A 19,970-nucleotide genomic window follows, 5' to 3' on the forward strand; every position below is an offset into this window, starting at 1 on the left:
GGATGAAACCTTGTCGTAATGCCTCCTCGATATACTCCTCCATGGCCTTCTGCTCCGGGATGGACAAAGAATAGATCTTTCCTTTGGGCATTGTGGCCCCAGGCAGCAGCTCAATGGCGCAGTCCCATGGCCGGTGAGGAGGCAGCTCCGTAGCCCTCAGCTTGGAGAAGACGTCTTGGAACGACCGATAATCTACGGGAACCTCCCCGGAGTTGAGAACCTCAGGACACTCGACGGTAGTGGCTAGGATGGGTAGTACCGGTTTTAGGAGAGATTCCTCCTTGATCGGGACCCTGGTGTTGGCGGTGCGACCCGCCCATCCGGATATGATGCCAGTGCGCCAGTCCACGATAGGTTGACGTTCCATCAGCCAGGGTCGTCCCAGAACGATATCGGAGGTGGACCCCTCCAGTACCCAGAAGGAGATCTTCTCCGTATGCCTGGGAGAGATGTGAAGGGTGATGGGTGGGGAATGGTATGTGATCCGACCTCGGCCCAGCGGTTTTCCTAGGATGTCTTGCACAAACATGGTTCTCTCGTTCCTTAGGCGCGGGAAGCCCAACTGAGTAAGAAGATTCAGAGAAATGAAGTTCCCGGCGGCTCCAGAGTCAATCAGGGCATGGACTGGAACAGAGAAGTTAGGTGCAATAATGACCACTTATCTATCCATACACCGGAGGCCGGTGTATGGATAGAACTCACCGCTGGTCGAGCCGGACGGACGGGGCAGACGGCTAGGCGATGACCTGACCCTCCACAGTACAGACAAAGGTTAAGGTTCCGCCTCCGTGTATGTTCCTCAGGACATAGTCGAAAACGATCCACATCCATGGGTTCTGGATCTGAAGAAGTCCGAGAAGCAGAAGTCGTAACCCGTGGAGGAAATGTACCGGGTGATGATGGCGAACAGGCTGACAGACGTTGGGCGATACTAATGGATCGTTGTATGAGAGCCTCCAGACCGACCGAGTCATCGTAGATGGCCATGTGTAATCGGATCGAGTTCTGTAGCCCTTGGCGGTAGACCGAGACAACGCCGGCTCATTCCATCCACTGGTCGCCGCAAGGGTGCGGAACTGGAGGGCATAATCCGCCACTGAAAGGCGTCCTTGTCAAAGCCTCAGCAGTAGATCGTGCACCGAAAGGTAATTCATTGCTTGGCCAAAGACCCCTTTAAAGTGCTCAAGAAAAGACTTCAGATTAGTGGTAAGTGGACCTCCGGCCTGCCAAATCCCGTATGCCCAGTTCAGGGCCTTACCGCTCAGGAGGGATATGATGAAGGCTACCTTGGATTTGTCCGTGGAGAATTGACCGGGGTGCAACTGTATGTAGAGCTCACATTGGAGACAGAACCCGCTACACTCCTCCACGGAGCCAGTATATCGGTTGGGTAGGGCCATGGGACTAGACGCCGATGGTGGGTTAGACGGAAGGAGTGAACCAAAAGTGATAGTTAACTTAACGCAGTTAGCATAGCAATAGCGTGTTAGCTTGCTTTCTGTTCACACTGTGGAATATCATCTTGCCTCTGGTTTGTCTTGTGTGCTAACTGTTTCTCTTTTTAAGCGAGTATACTACAATCCATCGAGCAACCTTGGTAAGTTGGAATTGCACTTCAAATCCGGTGAGTTATGGCTTCTATTCCTATTATTGTTACTTGCACCTCATGTCATATGTTTAGCTTAGCCTTCTCTGTCAGCTGCGAGGGCTTTATATGCGATAAATGCAGGGAAATAGTTAGGCTGACAGAGAAGATCTTAGAATTAGAGTCTCGCATCCAATCTTTATCTGAGGATAGTAAGAGTTTAACGACGATAGAAAACACTTTGGATGCGAGCAACATTAGCGCACACAGCTCGGTTCCGGTTGAAAATCCTCCGCAGCTGGGAAACTTCGTGACTGTGAGACGGCGTAGTCGCAGGACAAAACATCACTCGACCGTTCCGATTACAGTCTCGAACAGGTTTGCCCCGCTCAGTGACGCACCGACTGAGAAACCTGCTGAAAGTGCCCTAGTTATCGGTGATTCTATTGTTCGGAACGTTAACATAGAGGCACCAGCCACCATAGTCAAATGTTTACCGGGAGCCAGAGCGCCTGACATCAAGTCAAATTTAAATGTGCTGGCTAAGGCTAATCGTAAATTCAGTAAGATTGTCATTCACGTCGGCACAAATGATGTTCGACTCCGTCAATCGGAGATCACAAAAGATAACATTAAAGAGGTGTGTGAGCTCGCAAGCATGATGTCAGACACTGTAATATTCTCTGGCCCCCTCACTGCTTATCGTGGTGATGAGATTTATAGCAGATTATCATCACTAAATGGCTGGTTGTCTGAGTGGTGCCTGCAGAATGATATAGTTTTTATAAATAACTGGAAGAGTTTTGAGGGCAGACCTGACCTGTTGAAACGAGATGGTCTCCATCCCTCCTGGGCTGGGACTTCCATCCTGTCTAGAAATATGGCAAAAAGTCTTAATGCTAATGCTAAAACTTGACTCGCTGGGGCCCAGGTCAGGGAGCAGACAGTATGGCTTAACCAACTGTCTGCTTGCCGTCTCACGTCGCAGAATACACAAAATGTACAACATGTAGTAATCCGTTCTCCCAAACATCACAAAATAGAGACTGTGTCTGTCCCCCGGATTAGCAAACATAAAATAATGCGTAAACCTCTTGAAAGTAATTTAATAAACGTTAAACAAACTAAACATGAACAAAATACAGATAATCAACTGTTACGACTCGGATTGCTAAATATTAGATCTCTCTCTAATAAAGCACTTTTTGTTAACGATATGATAACAGATCATAAAATAGACATGCTCTGTTTGACAGAAACATGGCTAAAACCAGATGATTATATTGCTTTAAATGAATCTGTCCCCCAAGATTATTATTATAAACACGAGCCTCGTCTAAAAGGCAGAGGGGGAGGTGTCGCAGCACTTTACAATAACTCTCTTAGCATTTCCCAGAAGTCGAACTCTAAATATAATTCTTTTGAAGTCATGGTTCTTCATGTTTCAACACCTAATACTAAAGATAAAACACTTTTTAAATTGATTCTAGCTATTGTATATAGGCCTCCAGGGCACCACACAGATTTTATTAAAGAATTTGGTGGGTTCTTATCAGAACTAGTACTGGCCGCAGATAGACTCCTTGTCGTTGGTGACTTTAACATCCACGTAGATAACGTTACAGATGCCTTAGGAATGGCTTTCAAAGACACTCTTAACTCCATGGGCATTAGTCAACATGTGTCAGGACCCACTCACCTTCGTAATCATACTTTAGATTTAATACTGTCTTACGGTATAAATGTGGACGACGTTAAAATCCTTCAGCAGAGTGAAGACATTTCGGATCATTATCTGGTATTATGTTTGCTTCACTGGCCTACGGCTGCAAATAAAACTCATTGTTACAAATATGGTAGAACAATAACTTCAACTACCAAAGATGCGTTTCTCGATAATCTGCCCGAATTGTCTCAAATCATGAGAAATAACGTTGAAGATCTTGACATTACCACTGAAAATTTTAATTCCACCTTCTCGGTAACGCTAGACAAAGTTGCTCCACTACGTTTAAAGAAGATTAAAAATGGCAGCCCCACACCGTGGTATAATGAACACACTCAGGCTCTAAAGAAAGCGGCCCGAAAAATGGAGCGCAACTTTAAGAAAACTAAATTAGAGGTATTTCGTACAGCATGGAAGGATAGTATTCGAAAATACAGGAAAGCCCTAATAACTTCTAGATCCGCCTACTTTTCATCACTAATAGAAGAAAACCAGCACAACCCTAGGTTTTTATTTAACACGGTGGCTAAATTAACAAAAAATAAATCGTCAGTGACTTCTGATCCTGTATATCAGCATAGCAGTGATGAATTTATGAACTACTTCACATATAAAATCCAAGATATTAGAGAAAAAATTATAACAATGCAATCAGAAGTGAAACCCGCTGAACAAACTAACTACAGCGCCCTTAAGGAGAAAATGCAATTATTTTATACCGTAGATCAAGATGAGCTGTCTAAAATTATTAGATCATCTAAATCAACAACATGCATACTAGACCCTATACCTACAAATCTACTGAAAGAGATGCTCCCAGAAATTATAGATCCTCTTCTTGGTATTATTAACTCATCTCTGACATTAGGACATGTGCCTAAAGCATATAAGGTGGCTGTTATAAGGCCCCTTGTCAAAAAACCCCAACTCGACCCTAGAGAACTAAGGAACTACAGGCCTATATCGAATCTACCTTTCATATCTAAAGTTCTGGAAAAAGTAGTTTCAACTCAATTATGCTCCTTCCTCCAAAGGAATGACATCAATGAAGAATTCCAGTCTGGATTTAGAGCATGTCACAGTACAGAGACTGCTTTGATCAGAGTTACAAATGATCTGCTATTGGCGTCTGACCGAGGTTGTATCTCGTTATTGGTGCTGCTAGACCTTAGTGCTGCATTCGATACCATTGACCACAGCACACTCCTACATAGACTCGAAAATTATGTCGGCATTAAGGGAATAGCTTTGAAATGGTTTAAATCTTATTTATCCGACCGTTTTCAATTTGTAGCAATAAACAATGAGGTGTCACGCAAATCGCAAGTCCAGTACGGTGTACCACAGGGCTCAGTCTTAGGGCCTCTGCTCTTCGCATTATACATGCTACCTCTAGGAGATATAATAAAGCGACACGGAGTTAGCTTTCACTGTTATGCTGATGATACTCAACTTTATATTTCCTCGAAGCCTCATGAAACACAGCAGTTCCATCGAATAATGGAATGCATAGTCGATATAAAAAACTGGATGAGTAACAACTTTTTATTACTGAACTCGGACAAAACGGAAGTGTTACTTATTGGACCGAAAACTGCTATAAGTAACAACCAAGAATACTGTTTAACTATTGACGGATGTTCCATAAAACCCTCGTCGTCAGCAAAGAATCTTGGCGTTCTATTCGATAGTAATCTGTCATTTGAGAGCCACGTCGCCAACACCTGTAAAATTGCGTTTTTCCATTTTAAGAATATATCTAAACTACGTCATATGCTGTCAATCTCAGATGCAGAGAAGTTAATTCATGCATTCATGACATCAAGACTAGATTACTGTAATGCACTGTTAGGTGGTTGCCCTGCAGGCTTATTACAAAAACTCCAATTGGTCCAAAACGCGGCAGCTCGAGTTCTTACACGTACAAAAAAGTATGAACATATTAGCCCGGTTCTGTCAACCTTGCACTGGTTACCTATAAAGCATCGCGTTAACTTTAAAATCTTGCTTATTACCTATAAAGCCTTACATGGTTTAGCTCCTCAGTACTTGAATGAACTCCTTTTGTATTACAGTCCTTCACGTGCATTACGCTCTCAGGCGTCCTGTCAGTTGGTAATACCTAGAATTTCAAAATCAAGTGCAGGTGGTAGATCCTTTTCCTATCTAGCGCCTAAACTTTGGAATAGTCTTCCCTGCACTGTCCGGGAGGCAGACACACTCTGTCAGTTTAAATCTAGACTAAAGACGCATCTTTTTAATCTTGCATACACTACTCTTCCATAATATAAATCTTCTGAGGGTTTAGGCTGCATTAGTTAGATCAACCGGAACCAAAAACACAACTGATGTACTTGTTGCATCAAAGAGTACAGAACAGTACTCTACTCTCAGCCAGTCTTGTCTCATTGTTCCAAGGTTACCACAGCGAGCAGGATGCAGTTCATGGCCTGACCTGATGGTAGAGTGGAGAATGGGAAGTGGGGACCTGACAAGAGCTGAGATGATAGAGCTGGATAAAGAAGGACGCGGTCTCTTGACATGTCTTCACCACAAAACTTCAAATGCTATTAGATTATTAATGATAATCTTAAACTACAATTTATTTTATTATTAAGTTTATTTATTTTATTTAGCCTTGTTGTGCAAGTTCTCTGGAGCTTGTGCAGAGGCAGCAGCTTTTGCCAGAGGGGAACTGGAATCCCCTGGTTGGGCCTGGGTTCTCCTGAGGTTTTTTTTCTCGATTAGAGTTTTGGGTTCCTCGCCACCGTTTGCATACTGTTTTTGCATCTGCCTGACCGGGGGGGCTGCTTTAGAATCTTAGTTTTACTTAATTAATATTGCATATAGGAATTTATTATCTGCTATATTTGACCTGTGCTTCTCTCTCCTTTATCCTAAATGTGTGCTCTCACTGAGCGTGTGCGTGCGTGCGTGCGTGCGTGCGTGCGTGCATGCGTGCGTGCGTGCGTGCGTGCGTGCGTGCGTGTGTGTGTGTGTTGTGTGTGTGGAGTGTTTTGTGTGTGGAGTGTTTTGTGTGTGGGTGTGTCTGTCTTCTGTGTTTTCAACCTTTTCTTGTTTTTGCAGGTACAACTTTGATTGTTTTGCTTGTAGTCAATGTGTCTCATGTACAGCTGCTTTGTAACAATGAAAATTGTAAAAGCGCTATATAAATAAAGTTGAGTTGAGAGTTGAGTTGAGTTGAGTGCAGGTGCGGGTTGGTTCCGGAGTAGGGTGACCAGTTCAGAGAGGGGATCAGAGGGAGCTGGAGGTGAAGGACCGGGAGAAGTCTGTGGTGTGGTCATGGTGGAGGTTCAGTCTACTGTCAGGGTTCTGGTAGATGGAGAGCACACCACTGAGGTAGATAAGAAAAAGGAGTTTATTTCAAAAACAGGCAAGTATTCAAAAACAGGCAAGTATTCAAAACCAGGCAAGTATTCAAAACCAGGCAAGTATTCAAAACCAGGCAAGTATTCAAAACCAGGCAAGTATTCAAAACCAGGCAAGTATTCAAAACCAGGCAAGTATTCAAAACCAGGCAAGTATCCAAAAACAGGTAAGTATGCAAAAACAGGTAAGTATGCAAAAACAGGTAAGTATGCAAAAACAGGTAAGTATGCAAAAACAGGAATATCCAAAAACAGGTAAGTATGCAAAAAACAGGTAAGTATACTTATCGGGGTAAAGCATTGCAGTGAAGACAACAAGACTGAACAGGGAAGAAGAAAAAGGTGCAAACTAAAATAGAATCCTGATGATGTGATGCAGGTGTGGACTAATCAAAAATGGTGAAGCGAGCTGGCGGTGACGACATGGGGGGCGTGGCCGGTGGTGCTGAAACCGTTACAATGGGATATACAACTTATGCTGTATTCCATTCTGTAACTGAACTCAACCCTTAAAAGTCCAATATTTCAACTTTGAAATAAAGTACAGACTTTTTATTTTGCCATATTTGGTCTGTGTTTATAAGTGACGCGAAAGAAGTTGCACACATTTATCATCTGCTTAGAAACTTCATTGCTGGCAACAGCAAACTATTTTGTTTCTTTATACACAGTTTTCCAAGCAATAGCTGGTCTTCATGGTTGAAGATACTGAAGTAAAAATAACCCTCTCTGACATTGTACAGAGAAGAATAAACGCATAAAACTTTTGCATCCATTTTTTCTTCAACACGTGCTGAAGAGAATGGAAAAATATATAACCACAGGCTATAGGAAAGAAATAAAAGAGAAAATTAGCAGATAATTTCATGTTTATGCTAGCTCACCAAGTTTCCAATGAACATAGACTTTGTAGAGTTTGAAACAGAAATTTTGGTTGTTATGAACTTAATAATAAGAATGACGCAGCATATAAGGAAGTTGTGAAAATGGTTGTAAAATGTGTAAACATAACACCACAATGCTAACACACTGATTAAAGAAGATATTTTGGGAAGGTGCATCTAACAGACTTGCGTGCATAAATTTAACAACAAAACACCCGTTTTCCCCTTCGCAGACATTTTTGTAACCATGGCCAACATTCAACATTCAACATTAGGCCAATATGTCATTGCTGAACGCTGGCATAAAAATGTTATTCTTACATTTTAGAATAAGTGATGTAAAGGTTTTGTGGGTTGTCAGTGAATAATGACATAAACGTTATTATTTATTAATTTCAGTAACACCTCTGACAAAATTGTCATTTTTGGGTTGGACTATTTCTTATTATATAGATTACGTGTTGATACCACCACTCTGTATACACACGCACACAATTCATGATCGTACAAAGTGTACTAAACAAGTGCTCGAATTACCCACAGACATTGGTGTTTCAGTCTAACGTCATGGGACCGTTAAAACCCCTCTGTGTCTGTGTTTGTATGAGTGAATTCTCTCTCCTCTAAATGCCTGGAAATCCACTTGCATCTCTTGCCCATCTCTTTTCCTCAGTAAAAAAAACATGGTTATACACTTATACTATAATAAACTATGTTTTTTTTCTGAAGACTCCCGGCCCTCATTAAGAGGGCGCTTATTAACTAGCCTAACTGACTGACTGCTTATTTAATGCATCCGTATCATTTTAATAGACGGCGATGATTAGCTTTCCCGGGAAAGTAAAATATGTACCTGACAGGCACAAACTTTCCACCAATCAGTTCGCAGAAACTCACCGTGGCGGTGACGCCCACTTGGAAGCACAGAAACTTTTCACCAATTAGAGCGCAGAAACACGCTCCTTGTACGAGCATCAGCCAATCACACTGCTACATCTCTCGCCTGTAGCGACATTATTATGGAAGATAAGAGCGGACTGAGATTTACACAGGCAGCGAGCAGACAATGACAAATCAACTCTTAACCCGCAAAAGTAACGCGGTTAACTAGTTTTTATATAGAAGAAGGTGTTTTTCTGATGTAATGAGAATGCTGGGCATGTACGTGCCGGACAGATTCGTGCTGAAGTTCTCCAAAGTTCAGGACGGGATGGGGCTTTACACTGCCAGAGCAGTCAAGAAGGTTCGTGCACGCAAAACAAACTCTCATCGTGAAAGACAAAGTTTGCGTACTGCAGTAGAAACGATCGTTTTATCGCGTTTTTAATCCACACCAAGCGGTTTGTGGTGTATAGGTCTGGCTGTACTTGCATTCCTCTGTGTCTGTGCTTACGTGTGCTGCCACGTCCCTCACCAAACAATCACCATGGTAACGTTCGTTTCCGCCAAAAACTTTCCATGGCAACTATCATTTCCGTCATAACGCCATAAACATGACTGATATTAATGAAAACGATTGTAAAGTTGTTCATGGTGCTGTCATTAAAAATCACAGTCTGAAAGCCCCTATAGTTACCACTGTGGTAACTAACATTTATAGTGCTGAAAAAACAACAACTCTTTTATAGTTTTTAATCTGCAAAAAAACACCACTAACTTTATACAGCCTGTCACACATAGGTCACATTTCACCTCAAATTTAGAATATAAATATTTTTTTTGCTACAGTACTATATAATATAGAGATAGTTTTTGAGCCAAAAACATGTCTTTTCTTTCTCCATTTCTCCATTTCCAGTGAGAGTCCCCCACTGTTTTTGCTTTTCTTACGTGTGTCACCTCTGTGAGATTCATGTTGAGTCTTAACATCTCCCTTAAAGTGAAGTCTAAAGATGAGCCATAACATCTTTGTTCATCCTACATTTACATTTAGTCATTTAGCAGATGCTTTTATCCAAAGCAACTTACAAATGAGGTAAAGAATGGAAGCAATGCATCATCCTGGTAGCTGATTCCTTGTTCGATGTTCCTGTAGCTCAGTTGGTAGCAAATTGTTTTAGCAAATGCAAAGGTCATTGGTTCAATCCTAGGGAACATACATACCGATAAAAGAAATGTATGAAGTGAATGCATAGTCACTTTGGATTAAAGTAAAGGCTGTGACATCAAAGTGCAATGTTTTACAGGGCGAGAAGTTTGGTCCATTTGCAGGTGAAAAGCGGATGTTGAGTGACTTGGATGAAAGCATGGATCCTCGACTGATGTGGGAGGTGGGTAACTGCTAGACTCAACAATGACTTTACTTTGTGATTGCCAGCACAAGTTTTTTTGTTTTTGTATCATTCCTTTTCATGGAAAGCTTCAAAGGCATTTCCTATCTCATAAACTATAGTCTATTTTGACCTTTTATATTTAGTATTTGTTTGATTTATATACCTTATATACATATATATATATATATATATATATATAACTTAAAGTTACATATATTTATGTGTTTATTTGTTATGTGTATATATTTATTTGTTTTTCTGCAAATACAATTATCAAACTTGAAATTTGAGTTTTTTACTTTTTTATAGACGAATTCATTGGATGCACGCGCTGGCCCGAAGTTAACTTCCAGTCTGTGTTTGGTTATAATATAACCATTTATATTATATTTAATTTATATTCGTATTTATTCGTATTAAAATGTTATTGTATATTAATTGTATTAAATTAATTTAAAACTACTCAACAGTTTTAGATTCTTTGCGGATGTCTACCGGAAGTTAAGTTTGGGCCACATAACGTTTGTTTATGCTGCTGAAACCATCAAATATGTTTAACATGATTTTATTTACATTTCTATTATAACAAAAAGACAGATATTTTCACACTTCCTGTAAGTGCAAAACTTGGCGAGTTATGCATTGTGTAGGCCAGGGCTAGTCAACTGGCGGCCCGCGGGCCAAATGCGGCCCGTCCATCATCTTTACCTGGCCCGCCTTAACATTTCAAATAAGTGGAGAGACTTTAAGAACGGTGTGCTTTAAATGCACGTCCTCCTTAGACGCCACATCTTTAAAAGCCCAAAACGCTGCTACATTCAAAACGAAAGTAATTCCCGCGGCTCATAATGATTTACGTCTTATAAAGCGATTTGATCGGTCAGTCTGAGAAACTTAATGTTATTTACAACGTTATAACCAACAATGCATTGCACAGCTACAGGCAATCGGTTTGCGCACGCGATAGGTCGCGTCCTAAAACGCGTTTTGTGCCCTTGAAAGTAGGCTAACTGTAGGAAGGGTACACCACGTGAAGGGTTGTCTCAGATAAGGGGAAAACGGTATTGTTTTTATTACTGCATTCATTATGAATAATGGCTATATTTACGAAAAACAGCTGTTCATCTCCCCCAGAACTCGCACTATACAAAGGCTCTGCCCTATAAGTGCGTGGGGCACATGAATGCGATTGGCATTCACCCGAAGATGTGATAATAGCGTTCAGTTTCTTGCACAGATCAATTGACTCGCTTTATAAGACGCTTATTTAACGTCACAAGGGGCAGGGATTACTTTTGTGTTGAATGTATTTGCGTTTTTTACTTATTGATTTAACTTTAATTAATCAACCAAATATCTTCAGAAAAATTCTTTTTGAAAAAACAATGCCACCCACTTCTTGGATGTACTGGAGGACTGTGGGTGAGTAAATTAGTAGCAAGTTTTGGGTAAAGTAATGCATTAAGGAATATAAAATACAGTTAAAAAGACAATATCCCTTTTAATTTAATATCATGAAAAGGCACAAATACTGGATGCAATATTTGTGTGCATGTTTTAATATATGGCCTATAAGTAACAGCAACAAAAACAGTATAAAAGGAACAAAACAAAATAAATTACAGAAATACAAAATAACAGAAGAAATGAGGATATGGTAAAAAAAACTGGCCCACATCCTATTTATACTTTTGGAGTCTGGCCCTCAAAGAAAAGTAGTTGAAGACCCCTGGTGTAGGCTGTCCTGTGTATTTTTTAGTGTGTTACTATGCATTTGTTTTGACGTCGCTAGGATGTTCTTGTTGGTATACCTCTGGTCCCTAGATATGATTCCCTTCAGCATAAGTGTTTGGGATTTTTTTCCTGTTTATTTGAGGTTTGGCTGAAGCCTTAGATAGCTTGAAAACATTGTTGCCCCTGTTGTTTAGATAGATGCATCACTGCTCATCTCCGGGCAACAGTTAATCGGCCAGACATGCCAGTCATGCACTTCGACAAGTTCACAAGGCATGCCTCCTTGTTCATGTCGTATCTAAGGTGCCAACGTATATATCTGCCCTTGAGAAACTCTGGTTTATTTTCAACTGCATTAAAGTTTTAATTATAATGGAGATCATATTGGGATCTGCCTGTGTAACTGGTCCTACTCGCCCCGCTCTGCGTGGGCCTCGAACTGGCGTCGGTCCGCATGGGAGACGGCACTCTAACGAGGAGGCTAAAGACCGCAGTCTCTAGCGTCTGTCGCTAGAGTGTCTTTGTTGGTCAGGGAGTGAGGTTTACACACTGCACAGCTCTTCACTAGCTGGCCTCCGTTACACCTGCCCTGATGACACTATTCTGTCTGAAGAAGAGTGAACTTAACTTTTAAATTACATGCCTTTGTGTGTAATTCACGAGTTCACCTTAGCTGATAATAAAGTGGGACTACTGATAAGCGTATGTGGCGTGCTGTCACGGGGAGGGAGCTCCTTGACCGGGGAGAGGGCCCCAGGTCCGGAGTGGGCCCGAACCCGGGGCTTATCCCCGGTGCTGAGGTGGAAAAGGATTAAAGGTGAGGAGTCGGGGTGAAGGAGGGATGTCGAGAGATAATCGAGAGACTGAAGGTAAGACTGCTTTGGTATTTATAGTGCTGGTTAGGTGATTACTGTGATTGAAAGCCAGCCGGCTTAATTATTTGCACGTGCTCCTCCCAAACTTTGTTAATAAAACATAATTTATTACGATGTATCATTTTAGCATGCAATCTTTCATTTCATCATGCCGCAACGTAGGCAATTAGAGGGAACCTACCTTTAAGATTATCTGGAACAAGTCACTCATTTTGGTAAGAAATTCCTCAAAACACTAATTTCTATCCAAAAACAGTGGAAAGGAAGGTATTCGTCAGAAGCAGGCATTCTGAAAAACAGTCCTGTGTGGAGTTGTAAATGTTACAGGTTTAAGCATAGACTGTATAAAATATAGACGTAGTGTCCGTGACATCACCCGTACGTGTGACCATTTTCATAATCGAAAATGGTCAAAGAGGCGGGACGTGGTTGGAGTTGAGGTGCCTGGTTGCTGAAACCACTTGTCACTCAAGTGGCCACGCACCTAATTTGCAGAATTTTAAGGCTTAATATAAGTTAAACGGGTGAGCTATAAAAAATCACCCTCCTCACAGTTGTCATGAAGGGTAAAATAAGCTATATAGACCAAAATCATCACCAGGCTGTAAACATGTTTTTTTTATGCTGTAAAGTTGGGCATTTTAACATGGGGCTCAATGAGTTCTGCTCTGTTTTGGAGCCAGCCTCTAGCGGCCAGTCGATGAATTGCAGTTTAAGTCACTTCCGTGTTGGCTTTACGAGAGAGATCGGAAGGTTGCTGCTTGGGTTTAAGGCATTGGTCTGGCAGGAGATTCTCAGATACCACATACTAAAGGAATAGTTGTATAGGTTTGTATATGTGTGTAATCCACTGTTTGGGGTTTTGCAGGTTCGAGGGAGTAAAGGTGATGTGCTGTATATCCTGGACGCCAGTAATCCTCGTCATGCTAACTGGCTTCGCTTCATCCACCAAGCCCCCTCTCAAGAGCAGAAGAACCTGGCTGCCATTCAGGTAGGACAAGAGGTTACAGACATCATATCTGCAGAGATCATTGTACATTGTTTTTATACACATTAAAGTGCTCATCGGATAAGCACTTTCAACAATTTGGCATGATTTATTAGGATCTTCATGAAATGTCTGTGTAGCAATGTTCGTATAAAAGGAGGAAGGAGGCGGGAACCGGCGAACATTAAATAAACTTTTTAATAGAATAAACAAAAAACCAAACCAAAGTAAAAGGCCAGCAGCCACCTCACGGTCGACTGCCGGCTACACAAACATAACTAAAACACATAATGTCCAGGCCTGGTCCTCTCTCGTCGTACCTTCCTGTCGCTCCTCCTCTTATGCTTCCGGAACTCCTCCATGAGAGATGCTAGACCGGTGTAACGCACAGCTGACACTCATTATCACTCGCGCCACCGGCCTCGCGTCGTTCCCTCACGGCTCTCGTCCCGCCTCCCTCGTCACGGTCTGTAACATATTTTGCTTAAAAACACTCAATGGCTGTGTAAACAAAACTCTTTTTGCCTTGTCAAAACAGCTATGCTCACAGGAACCCGTTTTGGTGTATGTCGCTTTAAATGATAATGAGTTACTGCGCACCCCACCCTTCTTCCGTCCGGTGTGTCGACATAACACACGTGTAGTGCTGCCATGGCAACCGTTTATCTAAATGATATTTCCTGAACTCCTCCACTGTTAGTTTCGTTTTAAACGTCTCAAATAATTCATCCTAAGACTAAAAAGAAAATTGTCACAGCAAACAGCACATAGTGATGCGCTCATATGTGTGTGTCTCAAATGCTATTAGGTTATTAATGATAATCTTAAACTATAATTTATTTTATTATTAAGTTTATTTATTTTATTTAGCCTTGTTGTGCAAGCTCTCTTTTCTCGATTAGAGTTTTGGGTTCCTCGCCACCGTTTGCATACTGTTTTTGCACTATCTGCCTGGCCGGGGGGGCTGCTTTAGAATTTTAAAGTTTTACTTAATTAATATTGCATATAGGAATTTATAGTCTGTTATATTTGACCTGTGCTTCTCTCTCCTTTATCCTAAATGTGTGCTCTCACTGAGCGTGTTGGTGTGTGTGTGTGTGTGCGTACTTGTCTGTGTACGTACGTATGTGTGTGTTGTGTGTGTGTGCGTGCGCATCCGTGTGTGTGTGTGTGTGTGTGTCTCTATGTCTATGTGTGTTAGTACGTGTGCATATTGTGTGTGTGGAGTGTTTTGTATGTGGGTATGTCTGTCTTCTGTGTTTTCAACCTTTTCTTGTTTTTGCAGGTACAACTTCAATTATTTTGCTTATAGTCAATATGTCTCATGTACAGCTGCTTTGTAACAATGAAAATTGTAAAAGCGCTATATAAATAAAGTTGAGTTGAGTTGAGTGTGTATACTTTCCTTGAGACCTCAGCGGAATTCCGTGAATTTTAGCGCTTGTAATTTATGACAAGTAAGTTATACACACACAACGTTGGGGCATTTCTAGGATGTGCTGTTTGCTGTGACAGATTTTTTAGCTGGAGGACTAATGATCTGAGATGTTAAAAACGAAACTAACAGAGGTGTTTGCCCTGGTTCTACCCATACAGCACTTAATCTCGCCATTCATTAGCAAAACAATAATCATTAGTGACAGCTAGCCACTAGCTAAACATATCAACTCCAAGTGCCCATTTGCCAAAATACCATAAATATAGAGTAAGTTTAACACTGGCTTTATATGTTCTATTTAGCCTGTGACTGAGCTCCCCTCGATATCATATGCTAACATTATCCTCCTATGCAGTCTTGTACATTTACGTCAATTCAGACTGTTGATAAATATTACTAACATCGGCAGCTTTGCCTTGAATAGTAGGTCTCGCTCCCTCGTTAAAGGGGTCATATGACACGGCTAAAACGAATATTATGGTTTGTTTTAGATGTAATGTAATGTGTATACAGGATTTAAGGTTCAAAATGCTGTATTTTCCACATACCGTGCATGTTTGTATCTCCTCTTTGCCCCGCCTCTCTGAAACACGCTGATTTTTTACAAAGCTCATCGCTCTGAAAAGCGAGGTGTGCTATGATTGGCCAGTTAACCAGTGCGTAGTGATTGGTCGAATACTGCAAGCGTTTCACGGAAATGTAATGCCTCTTACCATATTCGGAACATCATGTTTGCACGCAATTCTCCTGACAGGTGATCAAATGTCATCGGTACATCGGTAAAAACTATAGCTAACTGTTTTACCTTTTATATACGACGTTATAAAGACTATAAACAAACAACCATATACATCATACAGAGTTTGTGTGAGATAGAAACAAGCTCGCATTACAGCAGGGAATGTTAACATAATTAATAACGCGAGCGCTTTGGCCCTTCTTGATCAACCAGTATTACGCAACGTCTCGACGCGACTCAACAAAGACAATAAACCCCATTATAAACACGACATTTGTTGCCTCTAGTTGGAACATAATTACTGATTATTAGGACTTATGTTGTCTTTTTTCACATTGCGCGCGTGTCTGCATTTGCAGATTACAAACACACGACAAACTCAACTTGCGTTAGTCCATAGAAAAGTCTTTTACAATGAAAATATACTTACAGGCTGCGAATTTGAAGCGGCAGCGAAGTTGTAATGGTTGGAACGGCCCCACTTTTTAACCAAAGCTTTCGCGCATAGCCGGTCTTAATCTCTCTCCCACGTTTGTGAAGCAATCGTCGGAGAAATGCGCTGCACAAACTTGAACATTCGGATTGTACTTTTCTGTAACAGTGTTGTAAATAAAATGTAACCATTTGTTTTTAGTTGTCTCATCTTTTGGCCTGGCAAACAAAGAGTCTTTCTTTTCACAATGAAACATACAGCGTCTCCGCGACATGGCTGCGGCGGTGATGATACAATGAGATTAACAAGTACGCCTACCTCACTTGCGTTTAGATTTGGGTGGTCTTAAGTCAAATCATGTTACGAAGTGACGTACATTCGTCGGGGTGTGGTTACACGAGGCGTTTCAGGCAGGTCTGGGTTCGCATTCGATTTTAGATAGAATGCATCTTTTGTTCCGACACCTTAATTTGAGCAATTTTACGTGTCTAATACATGCATGGGTAACTTATAACACACCAAAGACACAGAAAAACATGTATTTCCGCCATATGACCCCTTTAAGGAACAACTTCAAAGCTAATCCTGCTTGAACTGTCCCAGGTTGATAAAGGATCCGGCTTGAAGTGATTCGTGCAAACAAGCAGGTTTTTACTTATGGTTTCTGAGGGATTTCCACTAAAAATAAAATAAATCCACTCCTCTCTTGTCTCCTCCGAGGCTGGGACTCTAAATAAGGATTTGTGTTTGTCTCTGCAGCCAAGAACAGAACATTTACCATGTTTTCCGCGAACTTTTGCCATGACGTCAGAACAAGTTTACAGCTGTCGTTTGCGAAAACAATAATGACGGCAGCGCCGTGGGTGGAATGTGCGGATTAATGGGCGGTAATATTATATTAAGAACCCCTTCCTACATCAGAAGGGGAGCGGAATCTGATCGCTTGCAGAGAAAGGCTTACCAAAACAAATTTACTGGATTGTCATTTTTCACGTTTTCCGAGTTTGTAGATGCATTGGGGACCCGATTATAGACCATTTCATCAGATGCGCGTGCCGGTGTTGTGCCGAAAACAGACTGCCCGCCAGATTATGCACCCCCTTCAATAACACGCTGTCCGATTGGCTAGTTCTAACCCCTCCCCACACCCAATCCTAATCCTAACCCCTCCCCTAACACCTAATCCTCACCCTAACCATTGTGGGGAGGGGGGTGCATAATCTGGCAGGGAGTGTGTTTTCGGCACGACACCGGGACTGCAGTTAACTTCTGGTCTGTGTTTGGTGTCTAATAATATATGTGTGTGAACAAAGCCATACAAATAACAATTTCAAGATGTGCAAAGGTGTAAATAAGTCTTAGAGACACAGTACCCCAACATTTCAATTCAATATAGCAGATTTTCTGCACCACATGCTATTTACCCGTACTTGTAATATTTGATCCTGTCCATACTTTTATGTAAAATCTTTAATCATTTCAATTCCAAATGTAAAATGTTTTGTCTGCCTGTGTACACAGTCAGCGCCAGCGGTGATGGAATCAATTGAAAGTGATCTGATGGTCATGGCAGCAAAATCATGAGAGCAGGACCTGTGTTTCATCACACATGACATTTCTCTTATAGTCTCCCTGTAAATAATTCTGCGACTGTGATTTTAACATGATGTTCAGCATGACCTTTTAGGAAATGTAGGTCTGATAATGCCATTATACAGGGGTCCAAGTGTTTGACCCTTGACCTTAATCAGGAAGCAGAGCTGATCTTGTGTTTCCTCTCGTGTGAACGTTTGATTACCCCTCCCAGAGGTTTTTCTGTTCTGTTGTCTGTTCAATGTCAGCCGACACCTGGAGTCTTTGCTTTTCAGCGACTAATTCAATTTATTCCCTCTATTAGTCACACAGACACACAACATATTGAATGTGTTTTGTGCTTTTAATGATATAATTATACTCCTGTTGGCCTATGGTTGTGTGTTTTTTATTTGTATTCAATTATAATAGCCAGTTATAATATTAAATATTCATATTATAATAGCTAATATTTAGGTGTTAATGGACTGTTTTTCTGCCCGGTGAGCATCTGAGACCATCCCAGAGACACCAAACTTTATGGGATGGTCCCATGTTTTCCCCACTTTACAGGTGCACAGATACAGATTTTCCACACACCCCAAATGACTCTAAAATCAGCAGTTTTACATTTTTGCTTATATTTTAGGATTTATAAGGGCTGAAATCACAGTCTTTCAAGGTCTACAAAATGCAACGTTATGTGGTGACCAGTGGTTTTCTGGACAGCAAAGATAATGTGACCTGTCGTCTAAACAGTTACTGTAGCATACTAGCGATGTAATTTTTTTGCAATTTCATTCATGTGACTGCACTTTCATATTCATTGTGCCATCCCAATACAAGGACACCCAAATTGCAATAGTCCATAGTTCTCTGCTATTTTAAATGTTATATTTTGAAACTTTGTATGTATCATGTATTCGATACTAATTAGCTCTTAAAGATTTTATTATGGCAGATAATCGATATTGTGGCTGATGTTGTATATATGCAATCTTTTTATTCCTTTGTTTTGCATTTACAGTATAGCTCAGATCTAGAATTTTGAAAAAAAGAGTCTATTATTATCGGCTTTAAATACCGCCTGGAAAGATAACAAAAATGTAAAACAAATCTTGAAAACGATGGTTTTTCACCCCTAGTAGGGAGACAAAAGGCTGATTTTCAGCAGGAAAAATCAATTCTCCTATCTCACTCCTAGGACGGAGAGAATATTTTTTACCTGGCTGTGGATGACATTGAGACGGATACAGAGCTTCTTATTGGTTACCTGGACAGTGACATGGAGGAGGAAGAGGAGGAGAATGAGGAAGATGAGGACATCAAAGATAAAGATGAGAACAATAGAGATAGCAAACACCTCAGCACAGAAACGGGTGTGTGTTCTCATATAGTTTATATTACACTGTCCTGCTGAATTTATACATCTATAATTTGCCTGTTTTTATATTTACTGTATGTCCTGTCTATTTAGAATTGAATATGCTTGCAGACACTCGCTGAAACAACTGTTTAGTACTGTATGTTTTAAACATGACAATTGAGTGTTTATCTTCTCAATCAGACTGATACATATCATTTAAACCTGCAACACTTTTTTTTGCTAAAAATAAATAAGTAAGATCGGCCACCAGCCTTTGAAGAACTCATTAAGTCGCTGTGATTGTAGATCTGGTGATTAAGAAGGAAGATTACCCGTGTCTGCTGTGTGAAAGCAGCTTCCCCAGTGAAGATGTGTTAGCTGAACATCTGCAGAGTCTTCATCAGAGAGGAAGTGCAGAGGACAAAGAGTTTAAATGTCGCTCCTGTGGTAAAGAGTTTCCCGTCAAACAGGCCCTGCAGCGCCAGTGAGTACAGTACAGACATACACATCTCTAATAAACAGTCCAGCTGTCTAATAATGCTAATGTACTGTTTGGTTATAGTGTCCTTCACTGTACAGAGAGCTCAGCTACGACAGGAGACCCTTCAACAGTTAATCAGTGTGCCCTGTGTCACAGCACTTTCTGTTCGGAGTCCAGGTACAGCACACTTTTATACACACATGGCCTTCAATACCAGATAAGGTATCATTTTTGTCTAGGGTTATCTCTATGCTAATTGTGTTGTTCGGCTTGAGCTTAGCAAAATTGAAACCAATGCAAGTGCTTAATTCAAATATGGTGACAAGACAATCATTTCAAATCTCAAATCTCGTGACTAGTTGTCAGAAGATATCAAAGTCAACTTTATTGTCAATTCTGATATACCATATGTACAGGGCATACAGAGGATTGGGATCCCACAAGCCTGTGTTGTAAGACATTAACATGACACAAAAGACAAGTGTAA

General features: G+C 41.0%; 1 protein-coding gene across 1 annotated transcript in view; it reads left to right on the forward strand.

Annotated features, from left to right (window-relative positions):
• Positions 1–8,599: 8,599 nt before the first annotated feature.
• prdm5 (PR domain containing 5) overlaps positions 8,600–19,970 on the forward strand; it is an 86,234-nt gene continuing 74,863 nt past the window's right edge. Inside the window, exons 1-6 of the mRNA XM_057319516.1 lie at positions 8,600–8,827; positions 9,771–9,854; positions 13,335–13,457; positions 18,841–19,015; positions 19,309–19,486; positions 19,565–19,660. Of these exons, the coding sequence (XP_057175499.1) occupies positions 8,729–8,827; positions 9,771–9,854; positions 13,335–13,457; positions 18,841–19,015; positions 19,309–19,486; positions 19,565–19,660 (755 nt within the window). The 5' untranslated portion in view covers positions 8,600–8,728. The remainder of the gene's footprint in view (positions 8,828–9,770; positions 9,855–13,334; positions 13,458–18,840; positions 19,016–19,308; positions 19,487–19,564; positions 19,661–19,970) is intronic.

This window comes from Triplophysa rosa, linkage group LG21 (assembly GCF_024868665.1).
Source record: "Triplophysa rosa linkage group LG21, Trosa_1v2, whole genome shotgun sequence".
Taxonomy (NCBI): domain Eukaryota; kingdom Metazoa; phylum Chordata; class Actinopteri; order Cypriniformes; family Nemacheilidae; genus Triplophysa; species Triplophysa rosa.